This window comes from Lampetra fluviatilis, chromosome 42 (assembly GCF_964198595.1).
Source record: "Lampetra fluviatilis chromosome 42, kcLamFluv1.1, whole genome shotgun sequence".
In the NCBI taxonomy this organism is placed as follows: Eukaryota; Metazoa; Chordata; class Hyperoartia; order Petromyzontiformes; family Petromyzontidae; genus Lampetra; species Lampetra fluviatilis.
In genome coordinates this window covers 376770-394775 of record NC_136316.1, presented here as the reverse complement: position 1 = coordinate 394775, position 18006 = coordinate 376770, and the positions used below count along the sequence as shown (strand labels likewise).

The following is an 18006-nucleotide window of genomic DNA, read 5'->3' as shown; positions in this document are numbered from 1 at the left end:
CACACACACGGGGGTGGGGTCATGGGTCGCCTCGCGGAATCGATTCCCGCGCGCGTGTCGATAACTGCGCTCCACCGCTATCGATTGTCGATTCCGATACGCGCCGTGCTCTCACGCCTTGGGGTTATCGTTGTTGTGATCCGGGAGAGCCACGAAACACGAAGTGCCAAGTGTGGGAGAGGTAAACAAAGTCACGATAATCGTGATGTTTGATCTCGTATCGCGAAACATTTAAATCGGCGCGATAACCCCACGTGACTCGTTCGGTAGGATGACGTCACGCCAATCGCCTCGGCCCCATGCTGATTGTGAAACTCGTTCTGGGTGAAGATGACGTCGCAACGATCCCAAGTTACTCGTTCGGTAGAGATGACGTCACGCCCATCTTTTCGACCCCCTGCGATAGTAACTCGTTCACGTGGGGGGAGGGGATGCGACGATGACGTTCCGCGGAACCTCCTCCACCCCGTCTTACAAAACAGCCGCGTTCCGCGAAGATGACGTCACACGTACACGTGACGTCACCGAGGCGGAAGACAGCAGCGAGAAGCCGGCGGCGGCGCTGTCTCGGATCGACTGCGGGAACGAGGCGGGCGGTGAGGGGGTTAGTGGTGGTGTTGTTGTTGTTGGTGGTGTTGTTGGTGGTGGAGGATTGACCGCGCTCATCGCCACGAAGCGAGCCATGGAGCTGCCGCCGCTGCTGCTTCTGTCCGTCGTGCTGGCAGCGGGGGCCGCGAGAGGCGCCCCGGCAGCGGACGCGGTGAAGGGGCTGCCCGGGCTGGAGCCGCAGCCCGAGTTCGCGCACTACTCGGGGTTCCTGATCGGGGGGCACGGGGCGCACCTCCACTACTGGTGAGGGGGGGGGGCACGAGGGGGGTGCAGCGCGCTCGCCAAGTCATGCCGCTCGCTCACCACTCACCCTCACCACTCACCACTCGCGCTCACCACTCGCCGCTCGCCACTCACCACTCACGCTCACCACTCACGCTCACCACTCACGTTCACCACTGAAGCTCACATGCCTGTCAACCCATGCGGCTCGCCCCGTGTTCTTGTACAGGGAAGTTGAGCGTTCAGGTCCATACGGCGTGCAGCCGTTTCAATGCGGGCAACGAAAATAGTCTTTGTCTGATTTGTGTTTCTCCCTCGTGATGGGACTTTGTAAGGTGAACGTTGAGATGTATAATGGCGCAGTGTGATCAATAAGGTCTGAATTCGTCTGTAATAAGATAGGGCACTGATAAGGGATTTCCAGGTATGCGCTCACCACCCTTGAGCACACCCGCACGGACACTCCACTCACAACCACTGCCACTCACCAGACACCCACAGACACCCACAGACACCCACATACACCCACATACACCCACAGACACTCACAGACACCCACAGACACCCACAGACACTCACAGACACCCACTGCCACCCACTGCCACCCACTGCCACCCACAGACACTCACAGACACCCACTGCCACCCACTGCCACCCACAGACACTCACAGACACCCACAGACACTCACCAGATTCACTTGACTTCCCCAATACCTAACACCTCTCACCTGACTCCCACCTGACTCTGACTCCCACGTGACTCTCAGCTGACTCTCACCTGACACGCGTCATTCACACTAAACCCTCACACAAGTCACAAGACGCACTTTCCAGAAACTGACGAGTGAAGTGCCCGTCTCACGGGAAGTGCTGCAGTACGGCACTGTCAAAATCAAGAACCAGGCAATGCATCCGTCATTTTTGTCTCTCCACGTACAGAAAAAAGTTGTGGTCAAAAGAATACACTTGTATGACGACATACACGTCCATTCCAATCACCAGGAATAATAATAATGTAATAACAACAATAATAATAGTTTACATTTCGAAAGCCTCTTTCACCCCGGAGGTCACAAAGCGCCGATCTCGTCAGATCTGGTGAGCCAAGCAGGGCTTGGCGATAGCCGCAGGACACGTGATGCAACGTGTGGCGACACTTCTGCTTTCCATGCAATGTGGTTTATACAGAGGAACCATGCCCTCAACACTCCTTTACGTCTTCATCCCGTGGTACAGCATCAACAAGGCGAAGTTCCCCCCGTAGCCTGAACAGACAGTCGGGTCAAGTGGTGTGAGCGAGCACTTATTAAGGTCTGAACTGCACACAAGGGGGTGGTGTGGCCACCACCGCCCCAGCCACCTTTGTCTCCCCGGTGATGACGTTTACACACCACACCAGGTACTCGGTTAATGCTGATTGGACTGAAGGTTCAGATCGTCATTTGTTTGCAGTCCAGGCTCAAATAATTTTTTTTCCAGATGGACCCTCTCCATCTTCAAGATGTTCCAAGGATTCGCCACTGCCTACTTCATCCCCTCTCATCTTACCCTAGTCCCCAACACTCGCTCTCCACTCCAGTAATCAACGTCTCCGAACAAAACCTGCAAGCAGCCTTCCCTGCTCAATGCGAGGTCGCGCATTCTCTGCTGATGCCACCCTCCCTCGTCTGGAACTCTCTCATCCCACAGCCACGCGTACTTGTCCCTGTCCCTTTTCAAGTCCAGACTCAAGGCCTTTCCCTCCACCTCTGCCTATGACTGAGAAATAAAACAATTTAAATCACAGCTCATTGAAAAAATATAAATAATCCCCATTTAGCCCGCGCGATGTTCCTGTCCCACTTTTTACATATGTTATTGCACGCTTTTATCATCATCATCATAGTGAGAGTAGAGCTCATTGCAACATTGTAATGGGTGAGATTAATGCAAAGTAGGTAAAAGGTGCGTAGAAGAATGGACGATTCGGACATAAACACAACTTGTTTCACATTTGTCTCACTCCCGTCACACCCACTGCCCCTTACCTGCTCTCTGCCCCGTGCCGTCTCCATCCCCGATGCCCCAGGTTCGTGGAGTCGGCGCACAAGCCAGCGAGCGACCCCGTGGTTCTGTGGCTGAACGGCGGGCCCGGCTGCAGCTCCGTGGACGGCCTCCTGTCCGAGAATGGGCCCTTCCACGTGCGTCCTCGTTGCTGTGGCGGGGGAGGGGGTAGGGGGTGCAGTCGTTCCGTAGCATGCTTACAAAGTGAGGTTATCACACGAGGGTTTTTTCACAGTTGTGCTGTATAGCTTGCCGCGAGGCGTTTTTTCGGGTTTTGCCGCATGTTCGGAATGATTTCACTCCATGCACTGGGAGCTTCTTCGGGCACATGGAAGCGAATGGTCCGACATGCCGCACGACATGAGGGTACAACATGAGGGTACAACCTGTGGAAACCCATTGGAGAGCTCATGCGACAATTAATTCAGATACAGAGTTTCAGTGGTGCTGGGTCATTGCCCTGATGTTGCCATCATGAGCCGCCTAGGCCCCCACTCCTGGGTCCGACGACGCGGTGCCAGAAGGGGCTGTGTGTGCCTGGCCCCAGGTGAACGATGACGGGCGGACGCTGTACTACAACAACGACAGTTGGAACAAGGCGGCCAACATCCTGTACCTCGAGTCTCCCGCCGGCGTGGGATTCTCCTACTCCGACGACAAGAACTACACCATCGACGACGACCAGGTGACCGAGGCAGCCACCCTCGCTTCACCAGCGGCACTGCAGCGCTGCAGCGCTGCAGCGCAAGGGGTCTTGCTGCGATTCACTCACCTGGCCACCACGATTCGATTGTCATTGATTCAGAGTCGCAATTCAAGTACAAATAACATTTGGCTCATTGTCAACCCACTGCTTGATGAAGACCTCCCTACGTCGTGTTAGTCATGAGGTTATTTGACCATACTTCACCACGCTGGTCACTGCACGTTGGTCAGGAGGAGGTGCTCAGGACCAGTTTAGTTGTGGTTTAAATATCACTCCCAGCTTTGAATTATTTCAAATATTTATCTACAATGAAGTCTGTTTGTCAAAGGACTTGATTTAAATTGATCTCACGTGCCGGTTATGATATTGCTTTGTGTGTTTATTTAGCTGTATTATTTTTACAATTTACTTATCAGATTACAGGCTTATTAGGTTGGTTCCGTTGGTTAGTAAGTGAGTTTACTTTGCTCTTTGGTTCTTTCAGTAAAGTCACGTAGGAAAGATAATAGATCACAAATTTTTATTTTAAATGTTGTGGATTCACTCTTCAACACACCGGTGGGCTAAAGGAGTGAACTATTTGTATTTTGTCAACGTGACACTTTTTTTACTGATTGGCCGTGTTTGGTGGTGGAGGGTTGCTACACATTTATAAATGACGCGATCTAACCCAAAAACCTTTATGATGAATCACTCTGGCTTGTTAATGGCAATGATTTTAGCATATAAACTACCATGGAGCACCACCGATTAGCACGTTTGGCTACGTACAGTGCAAAAGAAGTTCAACATACATACAACGGCAAAGATCCCCTGTATAGTTTGAAGAGACTGTTATGGCAAGTGCTGTTAATGAGCACCTATGAAGGCTGGCACGGCACTCGAGGGGTGGGTGACCAGCACCACGCCCGGCCGCCTTGGTCTCCCTAGCGGCGATGTTTACACACCGCACCAGGTACTCATTTGAGACTGAGTTTACCGAGGGAAAGAGGCCCTGGTGTTGGCTGTGAGCGGGAACTGAACTGGTCGCCAGGTGCGTAGTGCGGTGCGCTAACCGCTACACTACAACTCACCCACAACATACATAAATACAACCCAAAACCCATGTGGATCATTGCATTGGCAAGGAAAACCTACGTTTCAGTGTTGTACGTTTTGCCCCCCCCCCCCTCCCCGTTGTGTTCAGGTGGCCGACCGAAACTACGCGGCTCTCCAGGACTTCTTTGCTAAGTTCCCCGAGTTCTCGGGCAACGATTTCTTTATTTTTGGGGAGAGCTACGGAGGCATCTACGTGCCGACCCTGAGCCTGCGCGTCGCGACGGGCGCCGCCAAAATCAACTTCAAGGTGATAGCAGCAGACACGCTCCAGTTTTAGTTCCGCTCCGGCAGGTGGTTTTTTTGTGTTTTTCCTTCCAGGCCGCAAGAACAGGTTGGAGCGCTTTGTGAAAGCTGAACTTCGTAATGAAAAGCAACGTTCCAATGTGCCTAAAATTATTAATCAGCTCATACCACCGGCTATGACATCCATATGTCGCCCACCTCCAATTAGCACGGTTGGCTACGTACGGTGCGAAAGAAGATCACCATAGATCAGAAACACAGTTGTAAACACGAATAAGATTAGAAAAACTTATAACTACACGACAAAACGGAGAGACATGCTTATAGTTACAATGATAGATGGATCGAGGAGCAATTTGATTGGAGAACATACGCAGTTTATGGCATAATACAAAATTTAACACGTGGGCTTCCGCGACCAATATGACTCTCCAACACACAAGCGGTGTGCTGAAGTGGTAACTAATTGGCACGTCTTGTTTTAAGTGACAAACCTTACTGATTAGCCGCGTCGTGTGACGGCGGGTTTAATGGCACATTTAATATTTACGCGATCTAACCCAAAAAAACTTTAATTAGCATTCAAAGTATTAAGAAACGTAGAGAGTGGGCTTGAGCAGCGGCCGCTGTCTCCGGCGGAAACAGAGCGACGATGAAATCGGCTCGTGTGCAGGTGCCTGGTGGATTATTACATCGCGGGATCGTGAGCATTGTTGGCGGATTTGGGGAAGTCTTAATGCAGCAAGTGGACTGACCGTGGCTGACGACGATAATGGCAGGGGGGTGGGGAACCTTTTCCTTACTCAGGCCCGTATAAGGCTTTTAGATAACCTTTGGCGGGCCATTCATTAACACGCGCACACCCCAGCCACTTGTGTCACTGTGGGAGCGATAGCAGTGGCTGAGTGGGCTAACATTAGAAACAAGTGTGGCCAGGATGAAAATATTGCCCTCTGGCACCCGATTAGTACTGATAAGATGCTTCCAGTGATGGGGAAATACAATTTTGCAGGCCGTTTAAAGAGTGGTTGGTTTCTCTGGGCCGTGAACCCGTTGAGACGTGTAGGCCGTAGGTTCCATGCCCCTCTTGTTTGTGAAAACAAACAAACAAAAGCATTTCTCATTCATTCATTAATACAGTGCTTTATTGATAAGGCAGGCGAGAAGCCCATTGAGACTAAATGTTCTCGTCTTCACGTGAATTCCGGGGTTAGAAATAAAAAACATCCGTAACTGCCCGCGGCCAAAACGCCGTGAATGCGCGTGAGCTCATCACTCCTCGGAGGCTAAGCAAGTTTTGGCCTGGTTATTAAATGATGCGATTCTGCTTGGGAATGCCATGTGTTGTCGGCTTGGACCGTGAGATGACCAGGAGGTGGCAGTAGAGCGGTGTATTTGTCAATCACCGTGGAGCTTTGAGTCTACCCGAGGTAGTTTTTATTTGCCTATATGCCACTCGTGCAATTGGCGAAAACATTCCAATGCAAGAGTCTTCTGAAACAGTCTTGAGACTTGGTAAGTATTTCCTGGATAAACAAAGGATTGTTGTTATAAAATAACAAACAACATACCGTTACCATGTACGGGTACTCTCACCCCCTGCCTCCACCTGTCCCGTTTATCCGCTACCATTCCACCCACTGCAGTGATGCGAACCTTTTGCTCGGTCTACTTACTCTCCATGATAAAATGTACGTCCTGCTATCGCCTGCTTCTTTGCTTCTTGCGCGTCTGGCGACGCGTCCTTGGCTGGGTCAACTGTGCCAGACGATTGGAGTCGAGACCAACGTGCAAACGCTCCGCCCGTGCCCCCCCCCCCCCCCGCAGGGGTTCGCGGTGGGGAACGGCCTCTCAAGCTACGCCATCAACGACCAATCGCTCGTCTACTTCGCCTACTACCACGGCCTGTTGGGAGAATCGTGAGTGTGTGCGCGTGCGCAGCACGCGTAGTGCCCACACTCCGTTCAGGCACCATGCGTGTGTGTGTGTGTGTGTTGAACATCTTATGCACCGTACATAGCCAACCATGCCAATTGGAGGTGCAGGGGAAGGACAATAAACTAAACACAAAAAGCAGTTCTAAAAAATTGAGTGTTCAATCTAGATGACATAAAAGTGCATAGTGCCAGAGGCTTTCTCATATCGCAAGGCAGAGCATTCCAGACAGCCGCAGCGCGCGATGCAGTGACTATCTTTGCTCGATGGTTAGCAACAAGCCACTGCAAGGATGACCGGAGCTCTCTATATCTCAGTGGGCCTTACCTGGTAAAATAAAAATAGTTTAGTTACATTTTTCCTGGGAATTTTTACGTGGCTCTCGGCTGCTTTTGAAGCTGGCAGTGTCTTGTGCCTCGAGCGTTACCGTGTTCTCCAGATTAGAATGTCGTCCGAGAGTAAGATGACCTCCAAACATTTGAGTAATTTTTATAAAAAATGACCATCTAGAAAATACCGTGTCCTGGGAATGTATGTATGCTGAACTTTTTTCGCACCGTACGTTGCCAACCATGCTTATTGTACCAGGGGAGGCAGTAAACGAGCGTGAGAAATATAAAATTCGGAAATATCGAGCGGACACTGGAGAAAAAAGGTTCGTCGTGTGATATGAAAAATACGGTGATGGTGGAAGTGGCTGTGTGGTTGCGTTAACGTTGTTGACTCTGCCCGGTGCCAGTAGAGCTATTCAAATCTAGTCAGACAAGTAATGGTGGGATTGACCAAGGTGGAAATAGAGGCCACGTACTGGATTATAAGACGCACCAAGCAGCCTGGTTTTGACCCCCATCCACGGCTAACACGAGTGGCATCGTGATATCTGAGCCGGTTCTTGGCGTCCCCTCGGTCGACTCCGCGTCTGTCTCCCCGGTGCTGTAAACTCTGGGGAGGCGGCCGCGGCCGGGGGCGGCACCTTCCACGCCGCCGCCTCGTGTTCCATTCTGGCCTTAATAGGTGCTCGCGAACAGCACATTCCGTGCGAGCTACGTGGGAGATCTTCCCGTTTGTCCCTCGCATGCCTGCATCCCCCCCCCCCCCCCCCCGCAGGCTGTGGGCAGACCTCAACCGCTACTGCTGCAGCGGCGCCAAGTGTAACTTCTACAACAGCTCCTCCAGCGACTGCAAGGAGGCGGTGAGTGGCACCTCCACGGCCCCCTCCGCGCTCGTCACGCTCGTCACGCGCTCGGACAGCGGCCACCTTTTCCCCACTGTCGACGGGGCATCAATCGAGCTCGTCAATGCCGGCCACGATGGCACACGCCAGAAAATGTTTTTTTTTATTGAATTATTTTTTTTCCAGGTTAATTCTTTCGCAATGTATGTATACACGTTGAACTTCTTTCGCACCGTACATAGCCAACCGTGCTTATCGGAGGTGCGGGGAAGGACAACAAACAAAGCACAAAAAGCAGATCTAAATAGAAGAGTTTGTTAATCTAGATGATTTAAAAGTGCATAGCTCCAGTGGCTTCCTAATATCGGAAGGAAGAGCGTTCCATTCGGCCACAGAAGCGCATCCGAAAGCGCGCAATGATGCGGTGACCGTCTTTGTTCGATGGCTAGCCAAAAACCGCTGCTACCGCTGCGAGGGTGGCCGGAAGTCGCAGGGTGTTTCATGCTCCTTGACGAGATCAGGAAGGAGGTCCAAAGGTACCTGGTGCTTTTGAGGCAGGGTTGGTGGGCCACACAGAGATCGCTATGTGCCTTGTCGACTGCTAGCGTATATGCGGACTTGGGCTGAGCCAGACCACGGCGCCAACGTCTGCGGTGGTGCTCTCAGAGGGCAATCCTCCACAACGATGTGCCGTCACAGGGCAAAGAGACGCCCACACTTGTTGGCCACGAGGTGGCAGTACAGCAGATGGGTTTCTGGACCCTGTCTGTGGCCTTGTTGTCGTCTCGCACACGTGAGTCCTTCCCCGGGTACACCAACTCAGTAGATTTACCCATACATGCTCGTGCGGAACCCTCATGAAAAAAAAAAGAGTCATGAGTCTTGGTGGGTAAATAAATGTCATGACCCTTGCAGTGTAAACCGCGATGCTTGCAGAATGGAGCAGTTCCTCTGCTTTGATTCTCGCTCATGTTCGTGACGACGACGATGGTGATGATGATGGTGACGGCGACGATGGTTATGATGATGATGGTGACGACGACGATGGTGATAGTGACGACGATGACAATGAAGGCGGTAATGTTGGCGGTGACGATGCCCGCGGACGTCTCCGACTCGCTCGCCAATCTCCCCCGTCGCCCTGGCCGCCCCAGGTCATGCGGACGTTCCACGTCGTGTACGAGATCGGCCTCAACGTCTACGCCCTGTACATGGACTGCGCGGGCGGCATCGGCACTCGCAGCGCTCGCTACCGCGCCGATATGAGCCACCTCTTCCGCGCCTACAGCCCCGTGCTGCCCCTGCTGCCGCCGCATCGTCAGTCGGTCAGGCACCCGCCCGCTCACCGACGCACTCTCCCACCGACCCGCAGGGCCCCCATGCCATGTCGAAAACAAATCGCGCCCATGCTGTGTATCCAGCCGGGTAGACTCCCACTTAGCCCCATGGTACAGACCTAGAATCACAGCACTGCTGCGCTGCGTCAAGCCAGGAAGACACCAACCCACCGGCTCTGCTCACGATAGATCTAAAACTAGAACGCACCTATGCTGCGTCCCACCGATCAGGTACCCACCCACCCCTGACTTCATTAGATCAACAAGCACAACACACCTGGACCTTGTGTCTATGCGGTCCTACACTCACGCGGCGGCTCACAGCAGCTCTGAAAGTGAACGCGCCGAGTTGACACGGCTGACACTCGACTCCCGTATTGCAGGCGGCTCCGGGAGGAGGTCTCCGGGGCGTCCCGCCCTGCCTCAACGGCACCGGCGAGACCAACTGGATCAATCAGCGGAGCGTGCGTGCCGCCCTGCACATCCCAGATGGCGTGCAGGCCTGGCAGTTCTGCAGGTGCCGCCCCCTTTCATGCACGCGCACTTGTGTGTGTGTGGGTTGGGCCCAGTATGGGGAGCGGTAGTGTAGCGGTTAGCATGCTGGGTTATGAACCCGGCGACCAGAGTTCGATTCCCGCTCACGGCCAACACCAGTGACGATTATCTGAACCCGTCCTGGGCCTCCCCTAGGTCGACTCGGCCTCAAATGTGTACCTAGTGCGGTGTGCAAACATCACCACTGGGGAGACAAAGGCGGTCGTGTACTGTACCAGCTATAGGTGCTTGCTAACAGCACTTGCCCCAACAGTCTGTTCAGGCTATACTGGGGGATCTTTGTTTTTTTTTTTGGGCCCAGTGGGGAGCGGCTAGCACGCCGCACTACGAATCCGGCGATCCGAGTTCGATTTCTGCTCATGACCAATACCGGTGGCGAATATTTGAACCGATTCGGCCTTACATGAGTACCTGGTGCAGTGTGTGAACATCAGAAACATGCTTTTAGAATGTTTGGCTCCTATACATTTCCGCATGATAAGCCGCTTTGTTGAGCTATCATTTGTGGCCAGGTCGATTTATCAGCACTGGGGAGACAAAGGTGACCAGGCGTGGTGCTGGCCACCCACCCCCTCTTGTGTCCCAACAGTCTGTTCATGCTTAAATGAGTACCTGGTGCGGTGACTTGGACAAGCGGTAGTGCAGTTTCCGACTGTTGTGGAGGTTTGCGGTCCGAGCCCAGAGGCCATCCTGTCCACTACAGCGGGCGTATTAACCTCAACGACTACGTGCCATCCGCTTCGCTGTGGATATTAAACATTCAGTGACATCCGAAAAAGGATAGGCCACTTGCGCTGGCGTCCACGGTCAAATCTGTACTTGTTGGGGAAAAACCACCTCTCAAAATCGCCTGCAAAGCGTTCGACTTGCAGGTGTGCACCGCCAGGCCTGGCTGTGCGTTACGGACGGCTTAACAGGGCCACACGTTGACGTGAATAATAATAACGAGGGCTTCTCTTGTACAATCAGAATATTTATTTATCCTGGAGGAATCCCATGAGCTATAAAGCCCTTTTTCACAGACACCCAGTAAGGGCACTGGGTAAGAGCGTCACAACAACAAACAACACACAAACACGACAGGAGTGCAAAGTACAAGCAAGGTAAACAAATCGCCCAAACACAAACAAATAAAACTAAAACATCCCCATCCTACCAGGCAAAGCCCACTTAGGTATTAACGTATTGATTGCGGTGTCTGCCCTGTCGCTGTCCTCTTGGCAACACCACGTCCTTCGTGGTGGCTCGCGGCTCGAAGTAGACACGCGGCTAAGATACTGGCAGTGGTGAGATGGGGGCCACTTTGGAGTGTGGGGGGTCATAGGTTCTCCCACCCCGGCTCTAAGCTATATTTGTAAGCATGCAAAAGTTATGCGCACGAGCAATGCGAGTTGTGTAATGTTAAGTATTTACGTGGTATATGTCACGTACTTGCCTTCGCTGTAATGCCCACGGTTCGTGGTTAGGATTTGGTACATTTTTAGCCGCAGAGGTGACACGGTTTGAATCCAGCGGCCGCCCTGAATAATACCGCGACTGACGACCGCAACGATGCTGCACGCCGCCATACCCACTTGGCAGTCGACGTTCAAGAACCCCCGGCGTAATGCGCAGGAGAAGGCCGCTGTTTGCTCGTGCCAGGCACTCAATTCAAGTTGTGGTTTACTTTGCTCAGTCGGTGTTAGCTGCTGAGGTCGTCACGGGGTTTTTTTCCCTTCCCGTAGCTCCGTTGCGCCCCTGTACCATTCCCGTTCTGCTGTCATGTGCGCCGATGCCTAATATATTTAGGGCGATATTTGTCACGTAACATAAAGATTGATTGATTGACACCGCAGGGATTAACCATGGCAATCGCAATGCTCAACTTTGGAAGCCCCCCCCCCTCCCTTTCGTCTATTTTCCAAAGTTCTCATAACTACTTTGCTCAATTCAAGAAGTGCGTCAATGATTACCTATCACCGCCTCAATGGCGTTGTTTTGTTGCTGGCCGCTTGGCATTTTAGTCCTTGGGGGCCCTTTGCTTGGCGACCGTGAGAAAATACAACTTCCACCCCACCGGGCCCAAGCTTGGCAACGCTGCCCTCGTGAACGTCGCGGTGGAGAATGACCTCGTGCACGTGCGCCCTAACACCCCCCCCTCCCCCCATCGTCTCCCCTCGGCGCGCAGCGACGTGGTTGGCGCCAACTACGTGCGCGTCTACAGCGACATGTTCGACGTCTACCAGAAGCTGCTGGGCCACGGCCTGCGGGGGCTCGTCTACAACGGAGACACCGACATGGCCTGCAACTTCCTGGGCGACCAGTGGTTTGTGGAAAGCCTGCAGAGGAAGGTGAGCGAGGGTGGAGGGGTTTCGGTAGTAGTAGGTGGAGGAGGCTGGGGAACGGCGGTGTTTATCGTGGCCAGCAATTGGATACGTCAGAATCAGAATATGTATTTATACCGGAGGAATCCGATGAGCTATGAAGCTGCACCATGGTCCCACTATAACTCGTGTATGTAAACTAAACGATTAAACAATTTTTATTTCACCAGGTAAGGCCCACTGAGCTATGTATATTTTTCAGAAGCGACCTGGCCACAAATGATAGCTCAACAAAGTGGCTCATGTGGAAATATATAGCAGCCAAATACTCTAAACGTACGTTGATAAAAAATGTGGACAGAAAAACCGGAGGACCCGGGGAAATATCCACGCCACTATGGGGAGAGAGACGCGCAAACTCCAAATACACAGGCATCATGACCTCCTGTATACCAGGCGAGGTAGTTAACATCCCGCCACCGTAACGCCCCTTTTGTGGACACACGAGGGCCTCTCTGCGCTGTGGCATGTGTGGCAGTGTCTTGTGACCGTAATTGAAAAAAAAAATCCTCACGGATTTCTTCACTGGGTAAAACCACGTGGCAACATTGCCCCCCCCTACTGGCGGACCATACCCGTCTGCGAAAGAGGGCGCCCCGCGCGATAGGAACGGCGCGGACACCAAACGCACAAAATGTATTTCTGAAGCTACGAGTTGTTTCGTAGATGCAGCCGAGAGTGACTCGCCGCGCCGATTGCAATTTGCGCCGCCAAGCGTCTTGCACGTGGTCTTCACGCGAGGCCTCGCTCTGCCCTCCCCTCTCCCGCTCGGCAGAAACTGGCGGCTCAGCGGGCTTGGATCGTGGACGACCAGATCGCGGGATTTTGTCACGAATACGATGGCATCACCTTCCTCACCGTCAAGGTGAGTGCACTGGAGTTGAGGCCGCTCAGCCGTCTCGTGCGGGGCCAACGGCTCAACTCCCGCTGCAGGTGCTGCTGCTGCTGCTGCTGGCGACCTCCGTAGGGAACTGTCAACCAAAGTGGATGTTCATGATCCCATGATATCATTTGCAAGGGGAGGCCATCCCCTGTGCCATTGTCCTAGCCACTCTAGCGGAGGAGAGCCTCCGCTAGAGGGGCTCTCTCATGGGAGCTGTCGAGAGCCACTGTCGAGGGTGTTTGGCCTACTCTTCCATACCGGTCAGACTTCTTGGGAAGAGGTGGGAAGAGTTGGCTGGTGCACCCGTTGATACTGTTCAGTCGACAGAGGCAGGAGAGTTTAAGAATCTGCTGTGCTGTGGGGTCGCACTGTTGACTTCTGGGAATGCAAGTCGAGTGGGCTCATCGTTACATCAGGGCACCATAATCCACTCCTCTAACTCATAATCATCATAATCAGCCCAAATGTCTCCGCTACTGGCACGACTCGGTTGTAGTGGACAAGAGGTTTAAACTAAACTAAAACTATTTTTTATTTCACCAGGTCAGGCCCACTGAGCTATAGAGCTCTTTCAGAAGCGACCTGGCAACAAATGATCGCTCAACAAAGCGGCTTCCTCTAAACGCGTGTTTCTCCATGTGGAGGGAAAAACCGGGGGACCCAGAGAAGAATCCACGCGACCACGGGGAGCTCGACATGCAAACTCTAAATATACAGGTGTCAGGGTCTGGATCGATCCCACGACCTCCTGTTTACCATGCGAGGTCATTAACATCTCATCACCTTGGCGCCTGCTATATATGTGTATATCGGTGTGTTTCCTCTTCCCGTCCGGCGCTGCGTGCAGGGAGCGGGACACATGGTGCCACAGTGGGCTCCGCGGGCCTCCTTCAAAATGTTCCAGTCGTTCATCGCCAACAAGCCCCTGTGATGAGCGGCGCCCGCACCGTCGACAGAAACCTGCACTAGTATTCCCACAAGGCTCCGGGCCCAGCCGTTGTTGGAGAGCCTTGTCCTCTACTGATTTTGCACATTTCCAAAGCAGTCGATGATGTTCGGTAAAAGTCAGTTGGCTGGGTTTGGCCACAGCTGGCTGTGTAGTTAACATCCCGCCACTGAGTGCCACGGTGACGAGATGTTAACTACCTCGCTTGGTATGCAGGAGGTCATGGGTTCGATCCCGACCCTGACGCCTGCTGTATATTTGGAGTTTGGATGTTCTGCCCGTGGTCGCGTGGATTTTTCTCCTGGTCATCCGGTTTTTACCTCCAAATTTATAAACATAGGTTTAGAATATTTGGCTGCTATAAATTTTCACGTGAGAAGCAACTTTGTTGAAATAGCCAGGTCGCTTCTGAAGAAGAGCTACATAGCTCTGGGGCCTTGTCTGGTAAAATAAAAAATAGTTTAGTTTAGAAATCCAGGAACAGATCTCTTAGGCCGTGGTTTTGGAGTTCTTGTGTTCCCCGTCCAGTGGTTCGCGTTCTGACAGTGGGGACCGTTGAGAGTTTACGAAACGATTGTGCACAATTTTCACGTTTACATTTTTTAATTGCTAAATTATGAGACGTGTGTGCGCACACAGGCACTGACGTTGTGATTGGAGGCACGTGTTGGCAGTTTAAGTTGTCAGAACATGTTACCGATGTCGACAGTGGGAATGGGAAAAATTTAATCCAATCTTAACCGCTCTAATCTATCCTGTAACCTAACACCAATTTTCTTATTTTGCTTATAATCCTTAGCCGCTAAGCTATTGCCTTATCTGCAGCATCTTAAAATTTAACCATCTGTGTTCCATCAAGTCTAATCTGCATTGCTTACTGAACCACGTTCCCTTATTAACAGCCTCATCTACAAACTCTAACCCCACAACCCCAAATCTTGAAACCATAACTATTGGCGTTTGATGCCTTAAGTTATAGGGGACACTGCAAACTCCCATCTGGTTATTTCCAGTCCCGCGCGACGTGTGAAGTAAGATTGATTGACGGTGTAACTGTTCAGGCAAACTGATGACGACCATGAAGGTTTTTTTGGGTTATATCGCATGAATATAAATGTGTCGTGAAACCCGCCACCACCTAACACAGCCAAATAGTCAGGTTTGTCACGTTCACAAAACGTGCCAATCAGTTACTGCTTGAGCACTCCGCTTGTGTGTTGGAGAGTAAACCCACAACATTTACAATTCGAATACAACGTTTTGCTGGCAATTACAACCAGCCTCATCAGGCAATTAGGCAGAATTGTGAAAAAGTACTCCCGTTTTGGTCTTCCTAATTGGCTGTGTCCTTACTAGTTTGCTGTGTCGGATCATGGCAGGTTTAATGACACATTTATATTTACACGATCAAACCCCCCAAAAAAACCTTTACTATGGATATTTGTCTCGAAAAGCCTACGTGTTAAACTGTGATGACGACGATGGTGATGCTGCTGCACCAGTTTTAGGTTCCCACCAGCCCGGTTATCCCTGGTGAAGCCACGTGGGCGGTGCGCGCCCATCTGATGGAGAGAGCGTCGCTGACGAAACCACTGCAAGCGCATTCCAGCGATCAAATGAATCCACCTGCGCTCGCTGTCACTCGGACTGGAAACCCTGCGGTGGACTCTTGTGGCTTCTCTAACCGAAGCCGTGAGCCACCGATATCCTTGACCGTAACCAACCCCACCAGCCCAACTGCAGAACTTGAGCCCCAATCCCGAAAACGTGAGTCTAACCTGACTCAACACCTTTATCCCATAACCCTAACCCCATAACACAAATCCCATAACTCCATATTTAAATCCATAACCCTAACCAAACTCACCAGCCCGACTAAAATGATCTGCATTATTAATACTCAAGTTCTATTCATAACCCCCTGCAACCTTCTATGTTAACCTTACCGCTAGCCCAGAACCCATAATCCTAACCCACGGCAGCAGCGCGAGGCTGTGCGCAGTGGAGGTCGGGAGAGAATGAATGTCTTGACTCGGGCTGTGCAGGTGGGGGGCTGGGGGCTTTACAAGGGACCAAGTCATTAGTGGACATTCCTTGCTCTGACAGAGGACACAACTCCTGTTTACTTTCAAAGAGTGCTGCTCGAGTTATGAGAGCTGCGCTACTCAGTTACCCAGGTGATCGATTTACTCTGCCGGTTATCGGATCAATTATTCAAATAATCTGACCACACGAAAATGGTTTTGGAAGGGGAAAAATGTCCCACCTCTGCTGCCACGTGTGCTGCGCCATGCTGGAGGTGGTTTGCAGGTTGGGTGGGGACAGAATTCTGGTTGTAAACTTTCAGTTGGGAGGGATAAGATAAATAAATAAATGTGAATCACGCCATCGAATAAATACTGCGCATATCGTAATAGTTGCGGGCAGCGCCTGCATGCCGGCATGGCAGCATACAAGCTCAGGTGGTTTTTGAACAAGGGGGATTCAGTCGATAGAAGCAACTTACTTTTGTGTTGTGAATTGTTAAGACATTATTATTTTTACGTGGTGGTGGTGGTGGTGTAATTGTGGGAAATAGTTTGAGATCACAATCGTGGAACTTATTTGTATGGCGCATGAATGCGTACGAGACTTTTATTTCCCTTATGGTGAAATATTTTACCGTTTGCACTCGCTGTCGATTCAAGTTTTGTGAATGTTTCTGTATATATACAATTTCAACTCCTAACACCCACACCCGCTATTCGCTCACTCGTAGAGAGAGAACGACTTCCAGGCACAAGGAGCAAGCATCAACAATTTCCCGAGCTCTGCTGTCCTCTGTCAGGTTCGTTCGTTTCTCAATCCACTTGTCCTGGTGAGGGTCTCGGCTGCAGAATGTTGAGTAGGGCGGTGCAGGCCTCCCTTTCCCTGGCGACAGGCTCCAGATATTCCTGGGGAATTCCCAGGCGTTCCCAGGCCAGCCGAGCGACATTGCACCACTGGCGTCTCCTGGGCCAGCCCAGTATGAAGGTGTTCTCAGCCAATGTTGTCATGTGTGAGGAAACTGGAGCACCCGGAGAAAATCCAGGGGTGTGAGGGGAAACCACTCTGTCCCGTACAGACGAAACCATGTGGCGTCAACCTGTTTGCTGGACCGTCTTCTCCTGGAGATTCATGGTACGGCTCCTCCTCGACGCCCACAGGAAGGAATTCTCGCAACGCTCGTGTGATCCACCAACCCTGCCTCCACGGCGCTGGACTACAATCGCGCGCTACCACTGCCACCGCTGGACACACAGGATATGATTACAAAAAATTACTACTTTGGTTAAGGTGTGAATACAAAACAACCCGCGGTGGAATTTATACAAAAATATTTCAATGTAAATGTAAAGTAATTTCACTTTTAGAAATGCAGAATTTTGCTATATTCAGTCGTAATTTTGGTGTTTATGATGAACAAGATTTTTCTTCAATTTAATTAAAACAAATGATGGCCACCTCCCAGCTGCCCCTGGGTTTCGAGGCGACGCACCTCCCGACCACCCCACTGCTGACTCTCCTGCCTGACCATCTCTCAATTCATTCACCATCAACCGATTTCATCACCCTTTCAATACCATCAACATGCAGAGAGTGTTTTTTTTTTATTGAGCCACAACTTATGATCAGTCGCCAAGACCACGATGCCATGCATGTCTGGCTTGTCGATAGACAGATTTAGACGATGTCATATCCTGTTGTTAGTGTCCCACGCGTCGGGCCTCAAACACTTGCGCTCAGCTCAAGCTCGCGCCACACGGTGGCTTTCAAAGATGCACGGGAGAGTGGCTGAGCCGTGGCTCGGCTCGGCGTTATGGGAATCCTGAGCATGGCTGGGATCGCGCTCGGAGCCGGCTCAAGTTGAGCG

At 51.7% G+C, this 18006-nt stretch overlaps 1 protein-coding gene across 1 annotated transcript; it reads left to right on the top strand.

Annotated features, from left to right (window-relative positions):
* Positions 1–265: 265 nt before the first annotated feature.
* On the top strand, positions 266–16784 carry LOC144946761 (lysosomal protective protein-like). The gene is made up of 11 exons (XM_078875921.1): positions 266–852; positions 2900–3011; positions 3422–3559; positions 4767–4925; positions 6749–6840; positions 7964–8048; positions 9185–9355; positions 9751–9884; positions 12090–12252; positions 13061–13150; positions 14016–16784. Exons 1-11 carry the CDS (start codon positions 440–442, stop codon positions 14097–14099), a joined length of 1641 nt encoding a protein of 546 aa, XP_078732047.1. The 5' UTR covers positions 266–439; the 3' UTR covers positions 14100–16784.
* Positions 16785–18006: the final 1222 nt, after the last annotated feature.

What these genes read in the sequence shown, in the direction of transcription:
- LOC144946761 (XM_078875921.1), top strand. Translation starts at nt 440, where the DNA reads ATGACGTTCCGCGGAACCTCCTCCACCCCGTCTTACAAAACAGCCGCG. An exon ending in TGGAAAGCCTGCAGAGGAAG is followed by an intron (nt 12,253 to 13,060) that starts GTGAGCGAGGGT and finishes CCCGCTCGGCAG; the next exon opens with AAACTGGCGGCTCAGCGGGC. An exon ending in TCACCTTCCTCACCGTCAAG is followed by an intron (nt 13,151 to 14,015) that starts GTGAGTGCACTG and finishes CGCTGCGTGCAG; the next exon opens with GGAGCGGGACACATGGTGCC.